Source organism: Myxine glutinosa, chromosome 5 (genome assembly GCF_964187855.1).
Source record: "Myxine glutinosa chromosome 5, kmMyxGlut1.1, whole genome shotgun sequence".
Lineage (NCBI taxonomy): Eukaryota > Metazoa > Chordata > Myxini > Myxiniformes > Myxinidae > Myxine > Myxine glutinosa.
Window position 1 is genome coordinate 62,014,846 of NC_136265.1, and position 26,492 is coordinate 62,041,337.

General features: G+C 44.4%; 1 protein-coding gene and 2 long non-coding RNA genes across 3 annotated transcripts in view; 1 reads left to right on the forward strand and 2 right to left on the reverse strand.

The window, feature by feature from the left end:
- RIMS2 (regulating synaptic membrane exocytosis 2) overlaps positions 1 to 26,492 on the forward strand; it is a 71,470-nt gene that overhangs the window by 27,797 nt on the left and 17,181 nt on the right. The window contains exons 14-17 of the mRNA XM_078778109.1: positions 1,476 to 1,588; positions 4,171 to 4,286; positions 4,410 to 4,651; positions 20,906 to 21,038. Of these exons, the coding sequence (XP_078634235.1) occupies positions 1,476 to 1,588; positions 4,171 to 4,286; positions 4,410 to 4,651; positions 20,906 to 21,038 (604 nt within the window). The remainder of the gene's footprint in view (positions 1 to 1,475; positions 1,589 to 4,170; positions 4,287 to 4,409; positions 4,652 to 20,905; positions 21,039 to 26,492) is intronic.
- LOC144892285 (uncharacterized) lies at positions 1,445 to 4,496 on the reverse strand. Its single transcript, XR_013623491.1, has 3 exons — positions 4,361 to 4,496; positions 4,160 to 4,269; positions 1,445 to 1,578 (listed from the first exon to the last, which is right to left on the reverse strand). It is a non-coding gene; the product is annotated as an uncharacterized LOC144892285 (long non-coding RNA).
- On the reverse strand, positions 4,502 to 26,014 carry LOC144892284 (uncharacterized). The gene is made up of 3 exons (XR_013623490.1): positions 23,528 to 26,014; positions 20,865 to 21,020; positions 4,502 to 4,638 (listed from the first exon to the last, which is right to left on the reverse strand). It is a non-coding gene; the product is annotated as an uncharacterized LOC144892284 (long non-coding RNA).

Here is a 26,492-nt window from a genome sequence, read left to right on the forward strand (position 1 = left end):
TGATACCGCCGTGCAGCTCATAGAGACTGTATTGGGAGTGAGAGGTGTGCAATAATTGATTGATTAATTGCATAATTAAAATCAATAAAAGATTATCATAAAATATTTTCTTAATCAATTGGCTAATAGCATAACTAAACCACTTGTGCTTCATCCGAAAATGTATCTTTTAGAAATTCAATTAAATAAGTCATTAATTAAAATATTAAATAATTAATTGATTCATCAATAAATAACGAATCGATTAATTGGTTAATCAATAAATCAAAAATATCCTTGATAGCCACATCACTTGGTCACTGTCATGTCCAAATATCAGCTTCCTAGCTCAAAAGGTGCCTGAGATATTGCCCAGATGAGAAAGAAAATAAATAAATGATTAATAATGAAAATAAATAAATAAAAATCATAAAATAATTAAATAATTAATCAATTGGCTAATCTAATGGAATACCTAAACCACCACCGTTTCATCCGAATCTGTAACTTAAAAAAATTGTCATTAATCGAATAATTAAATAATTAATCGATTAATTGATTAATATTGATTCAACAATGCGAGAGATCAATCAACAACAATCAACAATTGATTAATAAATAACTGAAAAATAGCCTTTACAGCCAAATCACTTGGTCATTGTCATGTACAAATATCAGCTTCCTAACTCAAAAGGTGCCTGAGATAATGCCCAGATGAGAAAGGAAATAAATAAGTACTTAATTAATCCATAACAATTAAGTAACTAATCAATTAATTGATTTATCAAAATACCGTTTTGACAAAGGACTTGCTCACTATTGTGCCCAAATTTTAGCTTCCTAGCTCAAAGGATGGCTGAGATATCGCCCGGACAAAGAAACAAGAAACCGGAGTGAAAACTGAGTACTCCCTTTCAGCGCGCATCATTGCCGGACCTTTTAAGGGTTCTAAAGGTGCCCGACCCCCCCGGAGCCCCTTTGGTGCCCGGCAATGATGTTATGCAGCGCCTGGAGATGGCGTAGGAAAGGAGCGGTGTACAATTATTTCAAACAGGAACCTTGCTGTTTTTAACGAAGTCATAAAGGACACAAACAACAGGTATGAATAACTAATGTATTGTGGTAAATAAGGTGGTGAAGAAGACGCTGCATCAATGGTGGTAAACTTCAGAAAAAAGAATTTCTACAGCCTTTAAATCTTTATTTAATTTCATTGATTTATGTACTTGGACACTGTAGACCACAAATCTCCTTTTTGGCACTTTCATAACCTTCTACTTAGTAGTACTTGGACAAAATATTAGGGCATTTTACATCATCTGGACCAATCAAATTTGCCATTCGCAGACCCCTCCCATGTCCTAGTTTCTGGAGATTTCATGGGGTACGGTGTTCTATGAACTCTAGTTTTTCCTGTTTTTTTTTTTAAGGTTTTTATTTTTTTTCCTGATTCCTTTGATGTGATATTGAAAATGTCATCTCTGCATGTCCAACAGCATCCTTTGATGGCAATGAATTTATCTGGCAGTCCAAACCGGGGCCTGGTACCTACACACAGCCTGCCAGCCGTCCGAGTTCCAGCGTAGAGTGCCGGGAAGCCTACGGGAAGGTAAGACAATAATTTGTAAACAAATAATATGTTGCTTTCATCAATTGAATGGGAAAAGCATCATTCAGGTGGGTCACCCGACAAGTTCAGTTTGTGTTCAAGCAGGGCTGGCTGTGAGAAGGAAGGCGATTACAGACATAGTGCAGGTAGGAATGTGTACGGGCTGATTAATTACAAGAGAAAGAAACAGGAAAAGGAATCCTAATGGAAGACTAGTCTTTTTTTTTTTCTTTTTTTTTATATTCAAGATCGAGGCTCGTGTAAGAGCTAACATTAATCACAAAAAACAACAACAAACAGACACACAAAACGTACAAAAAATGGAGCGGGAGACAAGATGGGGAGAGATAGAGGGAAGCACACAAGTACAACAGTAGAGAACAGGGACATTGGGAGATCTGTGGGAGGGAGAGGACTTGGGGGGAGGAGGCATGGGAAAAGGGGTGGGGGAGGGGGGGTTGGGGGTGGGAGAGGTATAAAACACATGGACACTGCTAGAACTTCCAGGAAAGAAGTCGGAATTTCAAAAAAGTGGATCTGAGGTGAAATTAACAGGGGTAGAAAAGATCAAGGTTTTGGATGGGGGAAGATACGAGATGGTGGTGAACAGCTGTTTTAAAGACCTGGAGGGAGGAGTGGGATTGATTACTAGATTGATTACTAGATCAATAATCTCGGATTGATTATTGATTACTTTATTGAATATTGGAGTTGATCTCCATCACTGATATATGGACCATGCATTTTCTCAACGGACAGAAAGACATGAGGCCTTCGCACTCTCTCGCATTGTAGAAGGGCTCGTAACCGAAATGCCATTTTACCTCCCCTCCCATTGCAGTCGGCACACCTGTCTCAACATTCCATTGAGGAAATTCAAAGGGAATCCTGGACTGGTTGCTTTTAGCTGGAAACTTGAATCGTCTATGTAAGGTCAAAAAACTGATACGCCAGATGGTCTTCGCCGATGAGGCTTATCCGAGCTGGGATTACTTTCCATCGGATGTGAAAACCTAAGATAATGATAATTATTACAAATTTTGTAATAGTAAGTTCCCTATTCGGGGGAAGTCCTGAAATTTGCAGAAAGGTTGTTTGAAATATCAAATGAACAAAGCATGATGCAACTTCTCGATGGTTAACCTGCGGATCATGATTTTACCGAGCTGGGCGGAGTGTAGGCCACCGATGAGTTGGCAAGGTTTCAGCATGACGCTTCACTGTGATTTTTTTCTGGTCCTATTAAAAGAATAAATGTGCAAAAATAACTGTTCATAGATACCTTGGCAGTAATATGGGAAGAGAATGTGTGATGTGGCAATAAAAGGAACTGGCACTGGGACATGTAGGATCACGCGGGGAATGATTGGCCGTACGTTATCCGAAGGATGCAAATCTGAAACACAACTCTGAGTGTTACCCGAGTTACCTTATTTGCGAGTAACGGATGAAGCCACGCATTGTTCAAGTGCATTTGCTCTAATCAGACCAAATATGACAAAACATTGCCCTAAATGGATATACCAGCACGGCACTAAGATTTCATTGTGGCCTAATGTGTCGTTGGGCCTAATTTACCTGTGAGCTCTGTTTCTGAGTGGCAAGCCACCTGTTGAATTGTGCCAGTGTGGGTGTTGCATTGTAAACTAATTAATTGACACGGATTATTATTTTTATTTTTATTTTTTTTGGATCCAAGATCGAGGCTCATGTAAGAGCTAACATTAATCACAAAAAGGCAAACTGACATAAAACATATGATAAAGGGAGCGGGAGACAAGATGGAGAGCAGGGACATCGGGAGATCTGTGGGAGGGAGAGGGCTTGGGGGGCGGGAGGCATGGGAAGGCGGGGATTTTTACACTTTCTCGTGATTAAATGCTTCCTCGATATAATTAAGGTGAGTAATTGGTGATGGAGTACCCGTTTCGTGAAGGTTATCAATGAGCCGGCTCAGTTGTTCTTGCTCAATCCCCTATATTAACATGGCGATGCTTCTGAGACTGGATCAGATTATTGAACCAAAATCAAGACTCTCTGCTCACCTTCACTCTTTCATTCCTCTTTTCTCCTGCCTCTGGAACAAACTCCTTCACTCTCTTCAATCCCTCTCCTCCCACCAGGTCTTTAAAACAGCTGTTCACCACCATCTCTTATCTTCCCCCATCCAAGTCCTTGATCTTTTCTATCCCCGCTAATTCACCCCAGATCTACTTTTCTGAAATACCGTCTTCTTTCCTGGAAATCCATGTGTTTTATACCACCCTCCCCCCCTTCCCCCAAGCCCTCTCCCTCCCTCAGATCTCCCGATGTCCCTGTTCTCAAATGTTGTGCTTGTGTGCTTCCCCCTCTCTCCCCATCTTGTCTCCCACTCCCCTTATTATATGTTTTATGTGTCATTTTTTTTTTTTTTGTGATTAATGCTCGCTCTTACACGAGCCTCGATCTTGTATTAAAAAAAACCCCCCAAAAAACCGTATAATCTCAATTCCTCATATGGCTGCTCTCGGCCAGATTGGAAACCTCAACCTCTTGGAGTCCTCACCGCTCGCCGCACGTGTGTACATGTACCTGTGTTGCAGGAGAGCTTGTCCGCACGTTCTTCCGACAGTGATATCAGCGACGTGTCCGGCGTGTCTCGCACGAGCAGCACCAGCTTTGTCTCTGCACAGTCGGAGCGTCTGCAAGGCAAACATGTGTAAGTACATCATGACATCGTCCGCTCAGGGTCCTGTCGTGAGGTTTTTTTTTGTTTGTTTTTTTGTTTTTTACCATTGCATAGACTTTTTTCACAGGGCCCAACGTGCTCTGCTGTCTCCAGTCCACTTGGACGTCCCCATCCACGAAGATTGGCCGTGCCTTCGCGAGGAGCGCTCCTCAAGAGCAGCAGCGTTGGTGGAGACATGTACGCAATCGAGCGGCAGGACGGCAGTCAATCGGATACTGCCGTGGGTGGTTGCTCGCTGGATGGCAAGAAGCGAAGAGGAAGCATCGGGGCACGCGTCGTCGCCATGGTCGGCAGACCCAACCGTAGCCGTAGTGCCTCCCAGCTGCCAACGACAGGTAAAACATTCGAAGAGTGATCCCAGTAAATGAATCAGTAAGTGATCCCAGTAAGTGATCCCAGTAAAACATTCGAAGAGTGATCCCAGTAAATGAATCCCAGATACCTTGTACACCTCATTTACATTTGTGGGAGGTTCAGCATCTGATGGATTACGTTAACAATGTTCCCTAAAATCAATGGATTATCTATGTTAACAACGTTCCTTAAATCTGATGGATTATGTTAAGAAGGTTCCCTAAACTCGATGGATTATCTACATTAATAACGTTCCTTAAATCTGATGGATTATGTTGAGAAGGTTCCCTAAACTCGATGGATTATCTACATTAACAACGTTCCTTAAATCTGATGGATTATGTTGAGAAGGTTCCCAAACTCGATGGATTATCTACATTAACGTTCCTTATATATGATGGATTATGTTAAGGTTCACTAAACGTGATGGATTATCGACGTTAACAATGTTCCTTAAATCTGATGGATTATGTTGAGAAGGTTCCCTAAACTCGATGGATTATCTGCATTAACAATGTTCCTTAAATCTGATGGCTTATGTTGAGAAGGTTCCCTAAACTCGATGGATTATCTGCGTTAACGTTCCTTATATCTGATAGATTATGTTAACAAGGTTCACCAAACGCGATGGATTATCTACGTTAACAATGTTCCTTAAATCTGATGGATTATGTTGACAAGGTTCACTAAACCCGACAAATTACGTTAACAAGGCTTCCTAAACCTGATGGTTTACATTAACACCATTCCCTAAACCTGATTATTTACATTAAACTTCCCTAAATCTGATGGATAACATAAATAAGCATCCCTCAACCAGATGGATTACCCACCATAACTTCTCAATCCCTCCCCCCTCTCCTACACCAAAAGCCCTCAACCTCCCTCTCAACTCCATCCCATCTTTGCTCGTCGCCCCCTCCTCATAATGAGTAAGGAAAGGGTTAAGAGGAGTGTGAGCCCATCATGAGTAAGGAAAGGGTTAAGAGTGTGAACCCATAATGAGTAAGGAAAGGGTTAAGAGGGGTGTGAACCCATAATGAGTAAGGAAAGGGTTAAGAGGAGTGTGTACCCATAATGAGTAAGGAAAGGGTTAAGAGGAGTGTGAATCCATAATGAGTAAAGAAAAAGGTTAAGAGTGTGAACCCATAATGAGCAAAGAAAGGGTTAAGAGTGTGAGCCCATAATGAGTAAGGAAAGGGTTAAGAGGAGTACAACAACACCAACAACAACATGCATTTTAAGGCCATTTTCCCTGCTAGAGTGGGGGTTAGCCTTGCGGTCCCCATGACAATGTTCTCCATTTTGCCCTATTTTCTGCATCTCCCCTTGTTAACCCCCTGGCCCGCATTTCTTCTTCGACCATCTTTAGCCAAGTCTTTCTCGGTCTTCCCCGTCCTCTACTTCCTTCCACATTCATTTCCATCACTCTTCTCAACCAGTCACTTTCATCCTTCCTCAACACATGACCAAACCATCTCAACCTGTTCCTCTTCACAGCATCAATCACAGGCTCTATTCCCATCATCTTTCGCAATTCATCATTTGTCTTCCTCTCTCTCAACGATACTCCGCACATCCACCGAACCATTCGCATTTCCACCCTTTCCAGCCTTCGTTGCTGCTCTATGTTCATTACCGATGTCTCGCTCCCATAAATCATTACACTTCTCACACTTGCAGTATACACCTTTCCCTTCAGCTTCAACGACACTCCCCTCCTCATCAGCACGCCACTCAGTTCCCGAAACTTCTTCCATGCACATCTCACTCTTGCAACCTTTGCCGAGTCTGATCCACCTTCTCCATTCAGCATGTCTCCGAGGTAGCAAAATGTTTTCACACCTTCCAGCTTCACGCCGTCTCCAAGATCCAACTCAACATTTCCTCCATCTGCAGCTCCCGCTGTGCACACCTTACATTTGAATGTAGCTGCCACACTGGTTAATGACCCTCTCAGACCACTACATTTTTGATGAACCCCCTCAGCGCACATTGTACATTGAATGGAGTTCACTCCGACACCCTTCCTGCACACAGCACATGGCCACTTCCCAGTTCTTTCCACCTCACCACATGCTTTACCACTTGCCATCACCTTCGTCTTTCCTATATTCACCTTCAGACCTTTTGTCTCCATACATTCCTTCCACTTGTTCATCTTTTCCTTCAGTCCATCCATACTTTCCGCAATCAACACCAGATCATCTGCATACAACAACCCCCACGGTAAACCCTCCTTTACGTTCTGAGCCAGCACCTCCATCACAGCTACAAATAGTAGTGGAATTAGTACCGACCCCTGATGCACTCCCACCTTCACCTCAAACTCACCACTGTTCCTGTCCTTCGTCCTTACAGCTGTGCGCGCTCTTTTGTACATTGCCATCACTACTCTGATCAATCATTCCTCCACTCCTAACTTCCTCATTGCCCATGTTAATACTTCTCGTGGAACCCTATCGAATGCTTTCTCCAGATCAACAAACCCAAGAAACAACTTCTTCCTCTTCTCTATGTACTTCTCCTGCAACTGCCTCACAATAAAGAGCGCGGCTGTCGTTCCTCTTCCTGGCATAAATCCAAACTGCATTTCATCGATCTTCACCTTCTTCCTTATCCTCTTCTCCAACACCCTTTCCAATACCTTCATTCCATGCTCCAATAAATTTATCGCTCGGTACGAGCCACACTCCAGAGGGTCACCTTTCCCCTTGTATAGAGGGACGAGGGTACTCTGTTCCCAATCCACTGGAATGCGGCCTTCTTTCACCACCAGATTGCAGATCTCTGTCATTCTCTTCACACCCCAACTTCCTGCTGCCTTCAACATATCTCCCACAACTCCCGTCGGCCCTCCCACTTTTCTACTCTTCATTGCTTTTATCGCTTCCTCAACTTCCTTCTCAGTTATCTTCTCTGCCGGTCCTAAAACTGGGTTACTCTCTATGTTGCCATCCCATTCATTCTCTGTATTCAACAGCATTTCCATATATCTTTTCCATCTTCCTTTAATTCCATCTGGGTCCACAACGATTTGTCCCACTTCATCCTTCAAGCAACTCACCCCCATCACGTCACACCTCTCTTTCGCTATCTGCTTTGCAATCCTGAATACTGCTCTCTGACCCTCTTCCGAATCCAAGCTTTCTCCGAACATTTTCCTACATGCCTCCTGCGCCTTTGCTACCTCTTTCTTTGCAGCCTTCTTGGCTGCCTTATAACTTTCATGCTCTGCTTTTTCTGCTCCCGTACCCTTCGCCTTCTGCCACTCCTTGAACTTCTTCCTCTTCTCGTCAATCCTCTTTCCAACTTCCTCATCCCACCACCATGTTTCCAAGTGCCTCGGTGGTCCTTTTGTCCATCCACATACCTCACCAACGGCTCCCAACAGACTATCTCTCATTGACATCCAACCACGTTCAAGCTCAACCACATCATCCTCTACCCTACTCAGCCTCTCTTTTAATGCCTCCCTTACTGTCACCTCTTTCAACCTCCACACCTTCATTCTCGGTTGGTACTTCACCCGCCGAGCTCTCCTCGCACCCTTCACCCTTATGTCGCAGACAACCAAGTGATGCTGTGAAACAGCCTCCTCCCCCGGGATCACCTTGTGTCCGGGAGGTGCCCCCTATCTCGCCTACGCACCATCAGGTAGTCAACGGTTGTCGTCGACCCACCTGACGTGTATGTAACAAGCTTATTATCCTCTTTCTGGAACTGGGCTATTACAAATCAACAAATCAGCTCCATCGGCAAACTCCAAAATCCTTTCACCTTCTCCATTTCTCACACCATATCCGTAACCCCCATGAACTCCCTCAAAACCGTCCATACTCCTTCCCACATGTCCATTTAGGTCTCCTCCTATCACAACAACTTCCTCATCTTTCACGTTTTCCATCAGCTTCTCTATCGCATACCAGAACTTGTCCTTCTCTTCATCGCTCCGACCAACCTGTGGAGCATATCCCGAGATGACGTTCACCAAGAACTTTCCAATCATCATTTTCACCATCATCAACCTATCACTCACTCTAGTCACACTCACCACACTGTCTACAAACTCCTCAGAAAACAGGACACCAACACCATTCATGCCCTCCTGGCACCCTTGCCACACAAACTTGTATTTCTGTCCCTGCCTACCCTTCACCATTCTCACACCACTTCCCTTCCATCTCGTCTCTTGCACACAACATATGTCAACTCTTCTTCTGATCAGTACTTCCACCACTTCTCCTGATCTCCATGTCATTGTCCCTACATTCCATGTCGCAAACCTCAGAAACCGATCTCCACTTCGGGCTGTACCCTGCCCAGACGTAGTTGTAATTGTCATGGTTCTCTTTTTTGAGGCAATGTTTTTATGGCCGGATGCCCTTCCTGACGCCAACCCTCTTACGACACGCAGGGATACGGTGTACCTATTCTAACCAGGGTACACACCGGGAGGTTAAGAGGAGTGTGAACCCATAATGAGTAAGGAAAGGGTTAAGAGTGTGAACCCATAATGAGTAAGGAAAGGGTTAAGAGTGTGAACCCATAATGAGTAAGGAAAGGGTTAAGAGTGTGAACCCATAATGAGTAAGGAAAGGGTTAAGAGGAGTGTGAACCCATAATGAGTAAGGAAAGGGTTAAGAGACGTGTGGGCCCATAATAAGTAAGGAAATGGTTAAGAGGAGTGTGGGCCCATAACCAGTAAGGAAAGGTTTAAGCGGAGTTTGGGGCCCATAATGAGTAAGGTAAGGGCTAAGCGGAGTGTGAATCCATAATTAGTAAGGAAAGGGCTAAGCGGAGTGTGGGCCCGTAAGGGTTAAGGAAATGTTTAAGAGGAGTGTGGGCCCATAAGAACAGTCAAGGGAACTTCCAATAGTGGAGAGTATCTCCATCAGGGGTGAACGAGGGCTTTTCGAAGAGATCCATGTCGGAGTAGATGAGGTGAGGAAACGACTCGAAAGATTAAGGGATTATAAAGATCCAGGGCCGGATAATATGCATCCTAGAGGATTGCTGAAGGTGGCTGAGCAGGTAAGCGAGCTGTTAACGGATATCCTTAACAGCTCGTTGGAGTCAGGACAGGTAGCAGAAGATTGGAGAACAGCAAATGTAACACCGTTGTATAAGAATAATTGGGGAACTATACATCTGCCAGCTTGACTTCAATGTTGGTGAAGGTGTTAGAGATGTTAATGAATTAACCGATAGGGAAATGTTTAAATAAATATGAACTAATTAAAGGCAGCCAGCATAGGTTCACGAAAAGGTAGATCATGGTTAATAAATATTTTAAATTTCTATGAAGCAGTTTCTGATTGGGTGGATGAGGGAATAGCAGTGGGCGGAGTATAATTCGACTTTCACAAGGCATTTGATAAGGTATCATGTCAGAGGTTGTTCGGCAAGGTGAGGGCTTGTGGAGTGGCTGGTCAGGTACTTAACTGGATTGGAAACTGGATTAGTGATCGGAAGCAAAGAGTGGCTGTGAGTGGGAGGATATCTCGCTAGGAGGATGTAAATAGTGGGGTACCTCAGGGGTCAGTACTGGGACCATTAATATTCATAATTTACATTAATGATTTGGAATCGTGGGGTGAAGAGTCGGTTTTCCAAATTTGCGGATAACACAAAGCTTGGGTGACATAAGCTGAGCAAAATATGAGACAAGTGCACCAGCCCAGAGGGGAGAGCAGCACTCCATCAAGCTGCGGCTGAAGGCCTTGTTAGGTGGATAGGAGTTCAGGTCTACCAAGGAAGGACTTTGTACGATGGAGGATGCCCAGTCGGCGTCTGGCTTTGGAACCCAGCTTTGAAATGTGGTTTGCCCAAGAAAAATCACGGCTGATAGTGAGACCCAGGAGTTTGAATGACTGAACCACCAAGAGGATTGTTAAGAAAGTAGATTGGAGGAAATGCCAGACGGTCCTTTTGGAGATAGATAGTGAGAGTATGAGATTTGTCAGGATTGAAAAACGTGTTCCAAGTGTTTGACCATCTTGTGATTTTGTCAATGTCTGAAGAGAGGGCAGAGGCCACAACCTGCCTGTCTGAAGGATGAGGGATGTCGCAGAAGAGGGTGGCGTCATCAGCAAATAGATAAAGAGGTTTTCCAGAGTTTCAGAGATCATTGATGAAGATCAGGAATAGGACTGGGTCCAGAACACTGCCTTGGGGGACTCCAGCCTGAACAGGAAGGGGAGATAAGAGAAATCCATTCAGGGTCACACGTTGGCTACGAGAGTAGAGGAAGTCAGCAAGTCATGTGTGGAGTTGGCCTTGGAGGCCATAGGCAGAGAGTTTAGAGCGCAATACGGGATACCGGACTGTATCAGAAGCACGAGATATGTCCAGACAGATGGCCCTGATCTCATGTCTGATATTGAGGGCCTCCATCCATTGTCGGGAGAGTAGAAGCAGCATGTCCAAGGTAGAGTGACCTGGTTTGAAACCAAATTGATGATCTGAGATGAGGATGTTGGAGAAAATGAAGGATTTCATAACAATAGCATTGATTGATTCAATGACCTTGCTGATGATTGGAAGTAAGCTGGTAGGTCTGCAGTTGAGGGGATCAGTTTTTGCAGCTTTTTATGGAATGCTGTGATGTTGGTGGATTTCCAAGCAGATGGAAGATGACCTAGGGAAAATAATGGGGTGAAAAGGGCAGAGAGAGGATGGGAAAGAGCAGCAGAGTCGGTCTTTAGAACACGTGAGCTGATGCTGTCTGGTCCAGTAGCGGAGTCAGATTCGAGGGTTGAAAGAACCTTCTCCACCTTCTCTGGTGCAAAAGACACAGAGTCCAGGAGCATTTGGGTACGACAGGGAAGGATGGGTACTGAGAGTGAGGGGTTGGGGACACAATATTTTAAAGCAATCACAGAATTGAGGCATTCATCCTTCTCACGAGCAGAGTCGGCTGTGGTGCCATTTGAAGAGAGGGAGGGGGTGGAAGGAGGAGCATACACCAGAGACAGACCTAACAAAGCCCATCAGGTTTTATTAGAGGAGGGGGACAAGTTTGAAATTTCATTCTTAAAGTTGGACAGATGTTGTTTTTGGATTCTCCTGAGAGTGGACACACACATGTTGCGGACTTTTTGGAATGCAGTGATTCAATTGGATTTGTCTTGAGGGTTAGGGTGGTCCACAGATATATGTAATATTTAATACTATTAAAAATCCATGCTCCACAAGGCTGCCCTTGTTCCTATGTTTTAGTACAGGCATTTTACGAAAAATAGCTGTGCAACCTCACACAAATTGCAACAAAAACAAACAACGAATTTTGATTCCTGGATATGTCTTCTATCACATGAAAAAAGTCTTAAGGAATCGTCTGGGGGGTGGGGGAGGGAGGGGGAAATTATGAAAATAATCAATGTTTAACCCGACCAAAAACTGATTTTTTTTTTGCCACAAATCAGTGTTCTTGCATGGTTGTTCAAATGACTTATTAGTATATACCATGCTTAATGTTTGGTGAAGAGGATTTAAATCAATGAAGAATTCAAGTTTATAAAGAAATTCAGAACTTGACATTGTCATCATCATCATCATCATCATCATCATCATGGACTCCAGTGGCAATGCTCCGCAGACTTGAGTCATTGCTGAATGGATTTCGCTGTTGTAGATACTCGAGAACTGACAGAGTGTCCTTCCGGTCACGGGCTTGTCTTGCTGTGGTCATGTCCTTGTTTTGTTCGCCGGTGTTGTAGTTCACCCCTGTGAGCTCCTGCATTGCCTGGTTTACTTATGCACAGGCAGGCATCAAAAGCAGCCACAGCAGGCGTTGTTGCTCCGTCAATTCCTCGACCACGTGTGAGCCCTCCGCTGGTCTTCAGATTTCTCATCAAGACCTGCTCAATGATCAGGTCGGAATAAAGACCTGCCCACAGGCGATCGCTTCGTCGAATCACGTGGAACCCCTCTTCAAAATGTTGCTGGACATCAGGGTGTTGAGCCTTGAGGTCGGACATCTGCTGCAGATACAACCTGGCTGATTTGGTATGCAGATTGTGACCCGAGGATGTCCCGAGGATAAGGCAGCATGTCTTGGATGGCCTGCAGATGTAATGCCCAGTTTCCAGTACGCTCTACAGTGATGTATTTGCGTAGGATGTCGAGCATGTCTGTGTACTGAAGCCAGAGCGCAGATGTTCTGGATGACATCTTTGCTGACTCAGCATACTTCTGAAGGTGGTCTTTGATTATTTTTTTTCCAGGACATCAGACAGGCAATCTTCTTCAGCAGACATAGTCCCTTCCATAAGTTTCTTATAGAGGGAACAAGCTTCCTCCAGTTCCGGATTCTTGATTATGCCTGCAGACGGGTCATTTTGTTGTCTTGCAGCAGGTTTGGCAAGGTCAGGATCTTCATTGTCATTGCTAACTGATCTGTCAGGTTTGTGTGGCAGAGGGGTATCAAACACATCTGCCAGCATCAGAGCATTCAGGGCTGCGTCAACTATGAAGTGTGCACGGACTGCTCGGGAAATGGCCTTGCCACTCAGCATATGAACCACTGCATTTTTGGCGTAGATCAACTCCATCAGTTCTTGTAGGCCGGTTGAAGCCATCAGGTGTCAGATGCATCCGAGAAAGCTCATTTCCGTATGTAAGCCTCCCAAACGCAGGACTACTCCTTTCAGATCACTTCCCATCGGCTCAGAGTTGATGACCATGAGAGCCTTCCACCAGAGCGGCTGATCAAAGGTGATGATTGGGGTGACACCATGACGTCGTGCATGCTCACTGATGAAAATCAGGGTCGAATATATGCATGTGCTGTCGCTGGAATTCATGTCTATCATTGGTAGAAACATGACATCTGCCTTGCCAGAGTGGTCACCACAACGTACGAACTGCATCATACCTGACCATGCAGGTCTGGGTGTACCAAACAGGATTGATGTCTTCCACAGGATGTCAAGATTCTCACATGAGTTCTGGACCTTTAGATTGAAGAGCTTCTGGTAGATCAGTGGCGTCATTGCGCAGCTTTCGTCTTTGTGATACCGTATCTGCACCCTTCCAACCATTGCGACGTCTAAGGAAGTTGCCCTAACCCTGGGGATTGACCGGCTGGATCGAGTTCCAGGGGTGACGGCAGCAATCATTCCCATGCCATGGAAGGTGCCATGGCCATCGAGCGTGCGAATATTATGGTCAACATTGTCGGCAGCATACTGGACAAACTCTGTCGTCATGTTAGGAATGTCTGTTCCATGTGATTGAGCAGCATTTCGCTCAAATTCGAGCACCTGTTGGAATGAGCAGCAGAACCCGTGATGATGAAGGGAGTCGATGAGGAATCTTGATCCGAAGTGGTGATACAGTTCCACGCCCAAACCAAACTGCAGTGGTGTCAGCAGGACTCTAGGTCTGGTTGCTTGCATCACTGCTTGTCCAATTGATGCCACTTTGATGCCAGCATTCTTCCTAGCAAATAGTCCTTCCAATAGTATCATCAGACTATCTGGTAGATATTTGACGCCAGATTTTTGTGAGTCTATGTCAATACAAGATGGATAGACTTCATGGGATGTTTCCATGGCTTTGATGTCTTCTTTGATCAGTTTAGCAGCTGCCTGTACAAGTTTTATCTTCTCTTCAGCAGTGTTAGTTTTCTGCTGCTGCTTTTTGTAGTATTCCTGTAACACCTCCCTGGCTGTTGTCCTGAAGGTAACCACGTTTGGCTTTCCATTAATCTCTGTCTGGATTATCCTCTCACCAAAGTGTTCATGCAGCCTCGTCTTCATGTGGGTGTAGCCATATGCCTCATGTTTTGTGTCTGACAGTTTCTGTTGCATAAGGGTAATGAGATCATTGACAGTGATCTGCTCGTCGTCATTTTCTTCAAGATATTTTGCAACATCAAGAATGCTTCAGTCTTCTCATCAGCTTTAGGCCTTCCAAGCTTTGCTCTCTTGGAGACTTCCGTGTTCATCTGCTGAGCCATGGGTATCTGCTTCTTTGTGCGGAAATTGACGCTGCAAGTCTGATGGTACACTGCATCTGCAGCATGCAGGTCATGAACATGCAGAATTCGCACCTTGACAGTACCTGACCAATCATCTGCTCATTCGCGACATGTTGCCAGGAGCGTTTCTTTGAATTCAATGGTCTTGACTTGAAGAACTTCCTGCTTCTTTCTCTTTCTTCCAAACGTTGCTTGTCTACCACAAAAAAAGGCAATCAGTCTGGAAAGAGAACCTCTCCTCAGATGACCTAAGTACTTGTCTGTCATTGCTTGTGCTTGGCTTTGACTCTTCTTGCTTGGTGTCCTTGGCTATCTGTTGTGGGTGACAGTATGTGCGGCGACAGTCTTTGTGTACCTTTTCTCCAGGCACAGTGTGAATGCTGTCTTTTCTTGCGTTGCTGGCCTGGTTGATGGCAAAACTTCCCTTTTCTCCAAGAATTGATGCCGTTGACCCTCTCTCGTCTATAGATTTCTTGCAGATGGCACACACTTCAGATACCTCCATCGCTGAAAACAGAAACCACTATCTACACTTAGTCAACTTCAAACACTTCATATTATCACAACTGAAAGATGCCCATTGCAAAAAAATATAACATGGAAAAATATTGCTCTTACTGCTACTGCACGCTTTCTTACGAGGAACTTAACACTACTTATTTTACAAATTTTTGTTTTACTTAAAACGAAATCTTTTCAGAAGATACACAAGAATATCCTTTTTGACTCCAATAAAGAATGAGCATGACCTGTAATCATCAAAATAAGATCAGAAGCAGATTCCCCACTGCTAAAAAATTAAAAAAACTACATAGGTGCATTATGCATTATTCTTATCTTGTTGTCCCAAAATGACCTTGATGGTGACCTCGTAGAGTTTCTGTGACCTTATATCACCAAAATAGATCAGAATTTGATTCCTCGACCCCAAAAACCCATAAAAAGTGGTATTACTCATGATTGTTTTGCTTTTGATTTTTTAAATAACAATTGTCACTGAGACGGATAGCGGCCATATTGGATTTAGCCGATTTGAGAACTTCCCCCTCGAGGATCTCTTAAGACTTTTTTGGGGTCAAAGAGGATATATTCAGGGACACAAAACAAGTGAGCGAGTTTTTGTTGCAATTAGTGTGAGGTCTTAAATAGAAAATGCCTGTACTATTTATAAAGATCATATGAACCAAATATGAGGTCAATTGGAACTTATTTAGAGGTTGCTCAAAAAATAACATTTTTAATTTATCCTGTTTTTTTCAGATGGCAGAAACTCGCAACTCTTCCACAGTTTGGTTGCTGGGCAAGTCTGAAAGGGAAATAATATGTGGGGGACTACCAACCAAAGGACACACATTGCAGAAAATGGTGTACCATCACATACAAGAACACCATACAGTTCGTGAAAGTGCCAAACTTAGTGTACAAGCTGTGTGTGCATACTGGGAGAAAGCACGAATTCCAGTGCAGAGAATAGATTCCTGTGAGCGCCAACTTTTGAAGTTGTATGATGCCTACAAACTGGTAAAGAAAAATAGAACCAAGACATTCGAAAACAATAGAGTGAAGGAGCAGAAGTTCAAAGATGATCTTCAATCCCTCCTCGATATCTCACCAAATGATGCGCTTGAGAAAATGACGAATGGAGAAGACAAAGCATTCCTTATCATGCAGCGTGAGGACCCCTCAAGTTCACGTATGGGATCTGTGGACAACTCTCTGGCAGTGAAGGGGAACAGAAAGCGTATCAGGCTTGAGAATGAAGATAAAAGAAAGAAGAAACATGCTGCTGAGACTCTAACAGCAATGCAATCTGTTCCATCAACATCGGCTGTGGTTGATGATGATGATGAGTCTGAGATTGAAAGCTCCGATTCAGGGGACAATGAATTCAAACTCCAAAGTCCATTTTCTGCCAAACAGGCGAAAAAGGCTCCCATCAAGGTGATCACTCCAGCAATAGTGGCAACTCTGGACAGAGTAAATCTCTCAGATCGGCGTGCTATGTTTGTGGCCAGTGCTTTTGCACAATCTCTTGGTCATACCATTGAAGACATTTCTCTGTCACACAGTGGAATTCGTCGTGCTCGAATTCGTGGAAGGGAAATAATGGCCACTGAAGAAAAGGCAAATTTCTCATGCAATAGCCCACTCCTACTACACTGGGATGGGAAACTGCTCCCTGATTATACTGGCAATCACAAAGAATCTGTTGATCGGGTAGCGATACTTGTAACTGGTATGAATACAGAGAAGTTGCTTGGAGTCCCAAAAATTCCCCAAGGCACTGGTGTAGCACAAGCAAATGCATGCATACAACTTCTTGAGGAGTGGAATGTCAAACAGTTGGTGAAAAGCATAGTGTTTGACACCACTGCATCCAACACAGGGCTGAGAAACGGAGCATGTACCCTCATTGAAGCAGCTTTGGATGCTAAGCTTGTCTGGATTGCTTGTCGTCATCATGTGTTTGAAGTAATGCTCTCTGATGTTACAACTAAAGTCATAGGACCCACTAGCAGACCTGAGATCAGACTGTTCAAGAGGTTTCAGAAACAGTGGCCTTTAATTGACAAGAAGAGGTTCCAAGTAGGAGAAGATAAAATATTTTCCGATAACCTTGTTGAACGTCGGAATATGATACATTTTTATGCAGCTGCACTCGAAGAACAACACCCACGTGATGACTATGAAGAACTTCTGAGACTTTGCCATACATTTCTGGGTGGATGTGAGGCCAGAGAGGTGAAATTCCATGCCCCAGGAGCTATGCACAATGCCCGCTGGATGATGAAAGCCATATATGCTCTCAAGATGGTTCTCTTCAAAGACCAAATAAAGCTGACATCACGTGAATTGAAGGGAATCACACAGATTGCTATTTTTGTTGCACTTGTGTATGCGAGATTCTGGCATGAGGTGCCGCTACCCACAAAGGCACCTCTCGATGATTTGCTTCTTCTTTCAACCCTTGATTCTTACCCAGATATGTTTGTCCGTGAAACTGCTGTCAAATCATTCACTAGACACCTCTGGTATTTGTCAGAACACCTTGCTGCATTTGCTCTTTTTGATAGCCGGGTGGATGATGAGACAAAGGCAAAGATGAGGAAGAACTTCAAGCGGGCTCCAAAGCCAAACAATCTTCATAGGATAGATGCTAAAGCCTTCAGGCTTTCTGACTCAGTGGACACCTACATCACAAGTCGATCTCTTGAATTATTTGGTGTTGTCATCTCAGAGTCTGACAAAGAAGTATCACTGAGTTTTCTGGAAAAGGAGCCACACCTCTGGAACACAGACAACTCATACCAAGAGCTTGAGAAGAAGATGCGCAGCATGAAGGTTATCAATGACTGTGCTGAGCGAGGTGTTGCTCTCATCCAAACTTTCCATGACACTCTGACCAAGAATGAAGAGCAGAAGCAATTTGTGTTGAGATTTGTGAAACTTCATCGTGAAAACTTTCCAGTGTCAACCAAAGCCATCTTGTCAAAGAAGTAGGCAATGTTTTGAAACACAAGTTTCTGAAAACAATGTTACGTAAAATCATTCAAATTATGTGTATTCTGATGTTTACTTTGTTTTAATTGTTCTGATAGATTTGTTTTATCGTCTCTGATAGATATTTTATATTTGCTGATGGATGATTTATTTTTTCGATAAATGATTTATTGTCAAATTAATACACGATTGTTTAATCTACTGTTTTGTTTTTAATCTTAATTTGACTATACTAGGGCATTGCCCGTACGTGGGTGCCCGTTCCTTGCCAAAAAAAAAAAAAAACGCTACCCGTACGCTCTACCCCGCCCGTACGCCCGTAAACAAAAAAAACAACGCTCTTCGCTTCCGCCCTTCGCTCTGACTGAATTGGGAGAAATAATGCGCATAAGAAATCGAATTACGTACCGTAATGGCGGTCAGCTCGTAACGCGCTCAGCTCCGCTCGTCTCACATCGGCCACGCCTACGCAACAAAGCGTTCTGTGATTGGATGCCGGAAAGCGTGCTGCCGGACAGTCTTCACTGTCCGGAAGTTCGCAAATCGCAGTTACGATGAATCGTTTTAATTTAATCGCAGTTTGAATTCGTTTTAAAACATAGTTTAACGGCAACATAGTTTTCCAACGTGAAATAAATGAATACGCTGTCAAATGTGCCGTCCGAGGCAGAGTCTGATCGCCACGTTCGGCACACGTGATAGCTCGCTGCTCTCTGATTGGTTGAATCGTTTTTTGGACATAGCTCGGTAAGTAATTGTCCGATTAATATGAAACCTTGAAAAGGCACATCCTCGGGTCCCCAGCAATATACCTGGCAAGTTTCAAGTATATCGGACCCGTGGTTGTCGAGAAACAGCGGTCACAGACACACAGACACACAGACACACAGACACACAGACACACAGACACACAGACACACAGACACACAGACACACAGACACACAGAGATTACTGGAATTATAGATAGATGAGTGACCATTGAACAATGAACAATTGAACATACATGTACATTGTACAATGGTGCATTGTACATAATTATTTATTAGTTTACAAACAAACAACAACAATAACAATAATAAATAATTTGAGTAATTCAAAATCGATAATTATCTATGAATTGATGTATGATGCCAAAAATTCTGTATCTTATTATTCATTAAAATTTGTCAACATTTTGAGCAACCTCTAAATATTGTCCAATCAAGCTCTAAGTTTCACCACAAACTACTTTCTTGAATAGGAATAGGGGCAGGCTTGTGGAGAAATGAAAATCCAATCTTAAAATGTTTGGACCACCCTATTGAGGGTAGATAAGATTGGAGTTAGGACAGTTTTAAGTGAGGGTTTTTTAATCAGAGAGTGGTTAATGCATGGAATGGTATCCCAGGAAAGGTCGTGGTATGGCAGGGGTGGATTACTTGAAATGGGATTTTGATATGTTCCTGGATGCACTGGAGATGGGGGGTATGCGGACATTGGCTTGTGTGGATGGTAGGTAACTTGCTTGCATGTGGATGGGTGACGATACTGGGTGACGATACTGGGTGATACTGATGCAGCGCAGGCATGTGGGCCAAACTGCCGCCTCCTGCACCAAAGTTCCTTGTGTATCCTTGTGAAATTATTTAAATGATGCAAATTTCGGGTTAAATTGTACAGTCCGATTCCGATCGTCAGAGCGTTATACGGACGCACAATTTGTACAACCACTTTGGTCTCTATTTTCATGGTGATGCATCACAAAGGACCCTGCTCCTCCAGGAGTCTGACGTCCACTGACCTATCTACAATGGTACACACACATACATCACCTCACAGTATCCTTTGTGAGTGTAGGCCATTTGGCATTTGAGTAGGCCACAAAGGTACAGAATAGATAAGTAGCAATATAAAAGGTATACAATAGACAGGTAGTAACATAAAAGGCACAGAATAGACAGTAAATAATAGAAAAGGTACAGAATAGATAGGTAGTAATAGAAAATGTACAGAATAGACAGGTAATAATATAAAAGGTACAGATAAAAGGTGTAGAATAGACAGGGAGTAATATAAAAGGTACAGAACAGACAGGTAGTAATACAAATGGTGTAGAACAAACAGGGAGTAATATAAAAGGAAAATAATAGACAGGTAGTAATACAAAAGGTACAGAATATATAAGTAGTAATATAAAAGGTACAAAACAGACAGGTAGTATAATAAAAGGTATAGAACAAACATGGAGTAACATAAAAGGTACAGAACAGACAGGTAGTAATATAAAAGGTGTAGAATGTCCCTGATGTACCTGCTCTCAAATGTTGTACTTGTGTGCTTCCCCCTCTCGCCCCATCTTGTCCTCCCACTCCCTTTATTATTTGTCTTATGTGTCCGTTTGTTTTTTTGTCATGAATGTTAGCTCTTACACGAGCCTCGATCTTGTATACAAAAAAAAAAAGAAGAACAACCAGGGAGTAACATAAAAGGTATAGGACAAACAGCGAGTGGTATAAAAGGTACAGAAAAGACAGGTAGTAATATAAAAGGTACAGAATAGACAGGTAGTAATAGAAAGGATCCACCAGATGATATCATCCTTCTGCAAGTTTTCATATTTAAATTGTATGATAATAATATATCAGGATTGAAATTCAGAATATGCTGTCAAGCACTGCTCCCTCAGATTGATCATAAGTAAAATGTTATACATGCTTAAGAAATCCACCTTTTAACATTGAAAGATGATCCAATGATTGTGCTCATCAGAGCGATGCCCGCGGAGCCACGTCCAACGAAGCACCGAGACCGGCCTGGCCGCTGGGACAAGACCCGCCTTGACCCGTCAGCGCAGCCGCGACTCGGCGGATGATGTTGCTGGCGGCTGCACATCCGAAGGAAAGTGAGTGAGAGCAATTTGTTGTTTCATCATTGTGTGTGTGTGTGTGTGTGTGTGTGTGTGTGTGTGTGTGTGTGTGTGTGTGTGTGTGTGTGTGTGTGTGTGTGTGTGTGTGTGTAGAATATTTATATAAATATATAATATAATATAAAATATATATAAATACAGACTTGGCATTTAATATGGAATATTTTTTTTTTCTTGACTTGGGTTTACTTTCTTAACTCAGTATATCAATCTGGTGAGTTTCTTTTACACTTTGGTGATTTATTTGTTAAAAGAACCATGTCACTGATTGTCTGTCGCAGCAAGAAGTCAACAACAGGATTATATCACAGGTGGCGTGGCAAAATGTACGGACAGGTGCATTTGATGATTGGCTTCACAGTCGGGTATACAAGGGTTGTTGCGTTCTGTATTAGTGGAAAACAACTGCTGCACGTCTCCAAAGGTATTGCCGCTTCCTCTGGAGATGGTCCGTCAACTCGACAATGCTGTTTGTCATGGAGTGGTGGCTTTACGAAATTACGGCATGAAACAGCGTGCTATTGCTCGGCAGTATGGCATCACTCAAGGTCAGGTGTCAAAGATCCTGAAACGAAATGCTCATAGGGGTGTCCCTACTCCAATACCGAGGCCAGGACGTCCCCGCAGAACCACAAGGAGGGATGATCGCCAGCTGCACCGGTTAGTCCACAATGGCTGGACCAAGTCAGCTGATCGGATTAGGGCTGAGTGGCAGCAACTGACAAATGTGCCTGTATCCAGAAGGCGAGTCAACCAATGACTGGTTCAAGCAGGCTATCGTGCCAGGTGTCCCCTGAGAAAGCCACACCTGACCAGACAACACCGCCAGCGCCGATTGCAGTGGGCCAGAGAGCACCGCCAATGGCAGCCAGGACACTGGAATCACGTGATCTTCAGTGACGAGTCTAGATTTCTGGTCTATCGTCAAGATGGCCACGTCCGAGTGCGCAGACAAGTGCATGAAGCCTACAACAAAGATTGTATAGTGCCAAGAGTCCAAGCTGGAGGTGGTGGGGTGACCATTTGGGCTGCTTTTCATGCAGGGGAAAAACTGACCTGGTTGTTCTGAATGGAAACCTGAACCAGTTCAAGTACAGGGCCATTCTGGAAGAAACATTGCTTCCATTTGCTCGTGCAGCCTTTCGAGGAAACTTTGTCTTCCAAGATGACAATGCACGGCCTCATCGTGCTCGCATGATCCAACACTTTCTTGCTGACCGTGGTGTAGAGCATATGGAGTGGCCTGCCATGTCCCCGGATATGAATCCGATAGAGAACTTGTGGGCAGAATTAACGCATCAAATCGACCACTTGGACCAGCAGCCGACCTCTGTGCGTGAATTGCAGCAGGCTATTGTCACTGCATGGCAAGAGATTCCTGTCCAAACCTTGGCAAATCGCATGAACAGCATGCCTCAATGTGTACATGCTCCCCTGAATGCTCGTTGGGGTTACACGAAGTACTGAACTGTAATTTTACTGTCCGTAATCCCAGTCGTAATTTAACTTTTGTTTTTATTTAAAAAAATTTTGGCTAATGTGCAAAATAAAGAGATACTTCTGGAAAACGTACAGAAGTTTAACACAGTACTGTCCATGAATTGAGTTCGATATCAGTTTACATCACTTTCAAGGATCAATTTATTTGTTTCGAAATGTCAAATGTGGTTTTTGTTTCTTTTGAAGGTCACATTAACAAAACCTAGAATAATTTCAACATAATTCCAATGAACATTTGGTTCTAAGACATGTTGAAAAGTAAGTTCACCCCCACAAAAAAAATATTCCATATTAAATGCCGTCGGTATATCTAATATCTATACACAGTGCCGATAGAAAGTCTACACCCCCTTTCAGAATTTTCACCTTTTGTTGCCTTATAGCCTGGAATTCAATTGTATGAAATCAGACTTTTTCACCTTTATTTACACATCGTAACCCTCAACTTCCAAGTGAAAAACAAATTCGACAAATTTCAAAAAATTAATTAAAAATACAAAACTATAATATTGTTGAGGTTCTCCGCCGCCCTTCTTACCTTTACTAAGGGGGGATTAAGCCCCTTGTTCTTTCTGGGCTTGATGGAACCGAGAGACTTGAAACGCCTCTTCCGGGCAAACGCAAGGTTGGGTTTCGGGACCAAGTCTCGCTCGTACCTAAATCCCTGCGCCGCCACGGAAGCGGGGAAGCAAGCCTCGCACGAGCCACGTGTGATTTGGTTACACCGAGCAGATTGAGTACCACGTGGTCCGTGCAGTTTTCTAGTAGTGGAACCCGATTCAAGCGATTCTACTCGTACCACGCTTAGTCAATGAGGAAAACACGAGAATGATCGAATGGAAGGAAGAACACAGGTTTCATTATTATTCCCACAAGTATGTACAATGATCGGTAGACACAGAAACACAGAGCAGAACTTATACAGTCGAATCTTAAATCCCAGACTCGGGCCCGTTCACACTCACACAGGGAATTGCAGGCAGGATGCTGTTCAGGCCAACGGCGCCGACGTGGTCGTCCAGGAACGGCCCCGTCCGGCTCTCCACGGTCCCAGCACGTCCCGCGAGGAAGGCAAGCAGGCGGTGGAAGGATCCTCGTAGCGCGTCTCCCGAACAGAACAGATGATGAGGCAGGAAGGCAAAGTACACGTCTCTCAGCACGGCTGGCGGTTACACAGCGCGTTATCACTCGCGTAACTCAACGCACTATACGCGGCTCGGCTTCAACCTCAACCGAGCGTCACTTTCATATGAGTGCGTATCCTGGTTCATGCGCGTCTTTCTCCACTCAATGCCAGCTCAGTCCTCGTACCTCAATTGCTGCTCGAACTCCACTGCTCACCGCGTGCGAGTCCTCCTGGGGGCTTTGCGCGATGGGTTATATCGGTACGCCCCGAACCTTCTCGAACCCTCTCAAACCTTCCAACTATGCCCTGTGACGCAGTCCTGCCGCCACACCCTCTGAGCCCTTACCGTCAGCTTCTCTGCCGCCCTCATTCGGTCCCGAACCCGACCCTCCTAGGCCTGCCTCGTGTTAATTCGCGCCAAAAGAATCAAAGGCAGCGCAAAGAGGCATGAGGCTAGGGAGGCGGGATCAGTCAATGGAAGTAGGCGTAGGACCTATTCTCCTTACTCTACTCAACGCAGAACTAACATAGGAAAAGGACTAAGCTCACAAATACTAAGAGATAACTGCACTATCACGAGGCTACATGTTGCTTGTGTGACCAACTATGAGGGGGAAATTTAACCTTTATTATACTGACTGTTACCAAAACTCAAAACCGCAACACTATGTTGTTTGGATGTGTCCACCCCCCTGAGTGAATATGTGGTGGAAGCACCTTTGATAGCAATTACAGCTGTGAGTCTGTTGGGATGGGTCTTTTCCACTTTTGCACACCTTGATTGGGTAATATTTGCCCATTCTTCTGTACGCAACTGTTCAAGCGCAGTCAAGTTGTGTGGCCAGCGTTGATGGACAGCAATCTTCAAGTCGTGCCACAGATTTTTGATTGGATTTAGGTCGGGGCCCTGACTGGGCCGCTCAAAGACATTTATATTGTCGTGTCTGTGCCGATAAAGACCGGCCTCGGACAAATGACCGATCGAGCTTACCTCCGAGGCGTTCAGTCAACCTATGGCGGATTAATTTATACACGCGAGGGAGTAGTGGATGGTAGCGAAGCTTACCTGGAAGGGCGGCGCGAAGCGGGTTTTCCGAACCACCAACAAATAAACGGGACAGGACAAGGAATTAAAATTCAACAATTACTGGGTTTAATTTAAAAAATGCCAGGGAACAAGAAATGCACGGTAAAACTAAAATCCTAAATGGAGCGCCCCAACACAGACTCGTAAAACAACACAAGGGGATAAATAAATGGAAAATAATAAATGTGCGTGTAATGAATGTTAGCCGGTACTCAGGTCTGGTCCCCTTGAACGTCTGGGGTCGTCACAGGCCCCGCATCCCTGCGTGGGAAAACATGCCTTGGCGCGAAGCCGCATTCACCACCAACTGTGAACGTGAAGCCGCATTCACCACCAACTGTAAACGTGAAGCGAGCAGGCCCTCGCTTCGTCCTCGTCCCACGCTCCACAACGCACCGAGGTCTCTCAGGTGCACACAGCTGTCACAAAGTCAGCACCAATGAACCAGGGATAGGATGCGTCTGCTTCTCCACGCAGCCAGGAACAGAGCGGGCACGAACAAGAGTGCGTCCGTTCATAATCAAACCCAGCGCAAGAGCACAAGTGAAGAAAGAATGCGTCTGCTCGCAGTAAATGTCCCAACGCAACAGAGAAGCTGCGAGACTGCTTGCGATAAAAGCCACGATCCAAGAGTGTGTCCGCTCGTAATGAAACCCAGCGCAAGAAGGAGACCACAAACTGTGACCACTAGCGACCACATCCACGAAGCAAGAGAGAAGGAAAATGCCAGGACACGTCCTTTTTACCCTCGGTCTCGAACGTTTCATGATAACGTCCGTGCACGCTCCAATCAGTGAGTGCCATCTCATCCCTCCATTGCCCTGACCAATCATCACCTTTCGGAGTGGGGCCTCACGGCCCTGCTTTCTTGGTGTTGCGATGACTCGGCTGGCTACGCCAGCGGCCCATGTCTGAATCTTGGTGGCTTTTATTTAGTGTTATTAATTACGTGCCAATCGCTTGGCTGGTGGTGTGTGTAGTGTAGTGTCATAAGGAACAAGGGAAAAATCACAGAGGCAATTTACACACAGGGAATTTACCCTTAACCCCGAAGCTACATAGCACAAGAACATAGCATAGACACTACATACATAGCATAGAGACAATTATACACTCTTACCGGACACACGGACAGGTTTCTTCTTCTTCACAACATTCGGAGCACACTACCCTATACAATCCTATCTGGCCCTAAAGTATTCCATTGCCTACCCACAAACATAACACAGCCTCCCCCCGCCTCCCCCCGCGACCCCCTGGAACCGTAGCTTCTGCAAGGTTCACTGCAGGCGTTACAGTTCCAGCCTTAACATTTACTGACACTTGATTAACCTATGAAATAAATCCGGAGGGGCTGTGGGAAGCGAGCCGTAGCTAACTTACCTGTTCTCCTTACAGTTCGACACCCCTTAAGCAACAATTCACATATTTACAAAACTTGAAATTCTTGCTCCTAGCTCCTGGGGCAGGAAGAAAAAGGTCAACACGCAAACCTATCTTAACCACAAAAAGGCTTATTCAAAATGCAACAACGTTTGTACAAACCCTGGGTCCCTCTACAGACTACGTCCCCCGGTGGATGCCACAATACCCAACGTTACCTGCGAAGCCATCCCAAAGTACCCAAATTTCCACGGGCCCTGTCCTGGTGTTACAGGTGAGTGACATGGTTTGGTGGATCCTCCCCCATTCACTCACACAAACCCAATACTGAGTC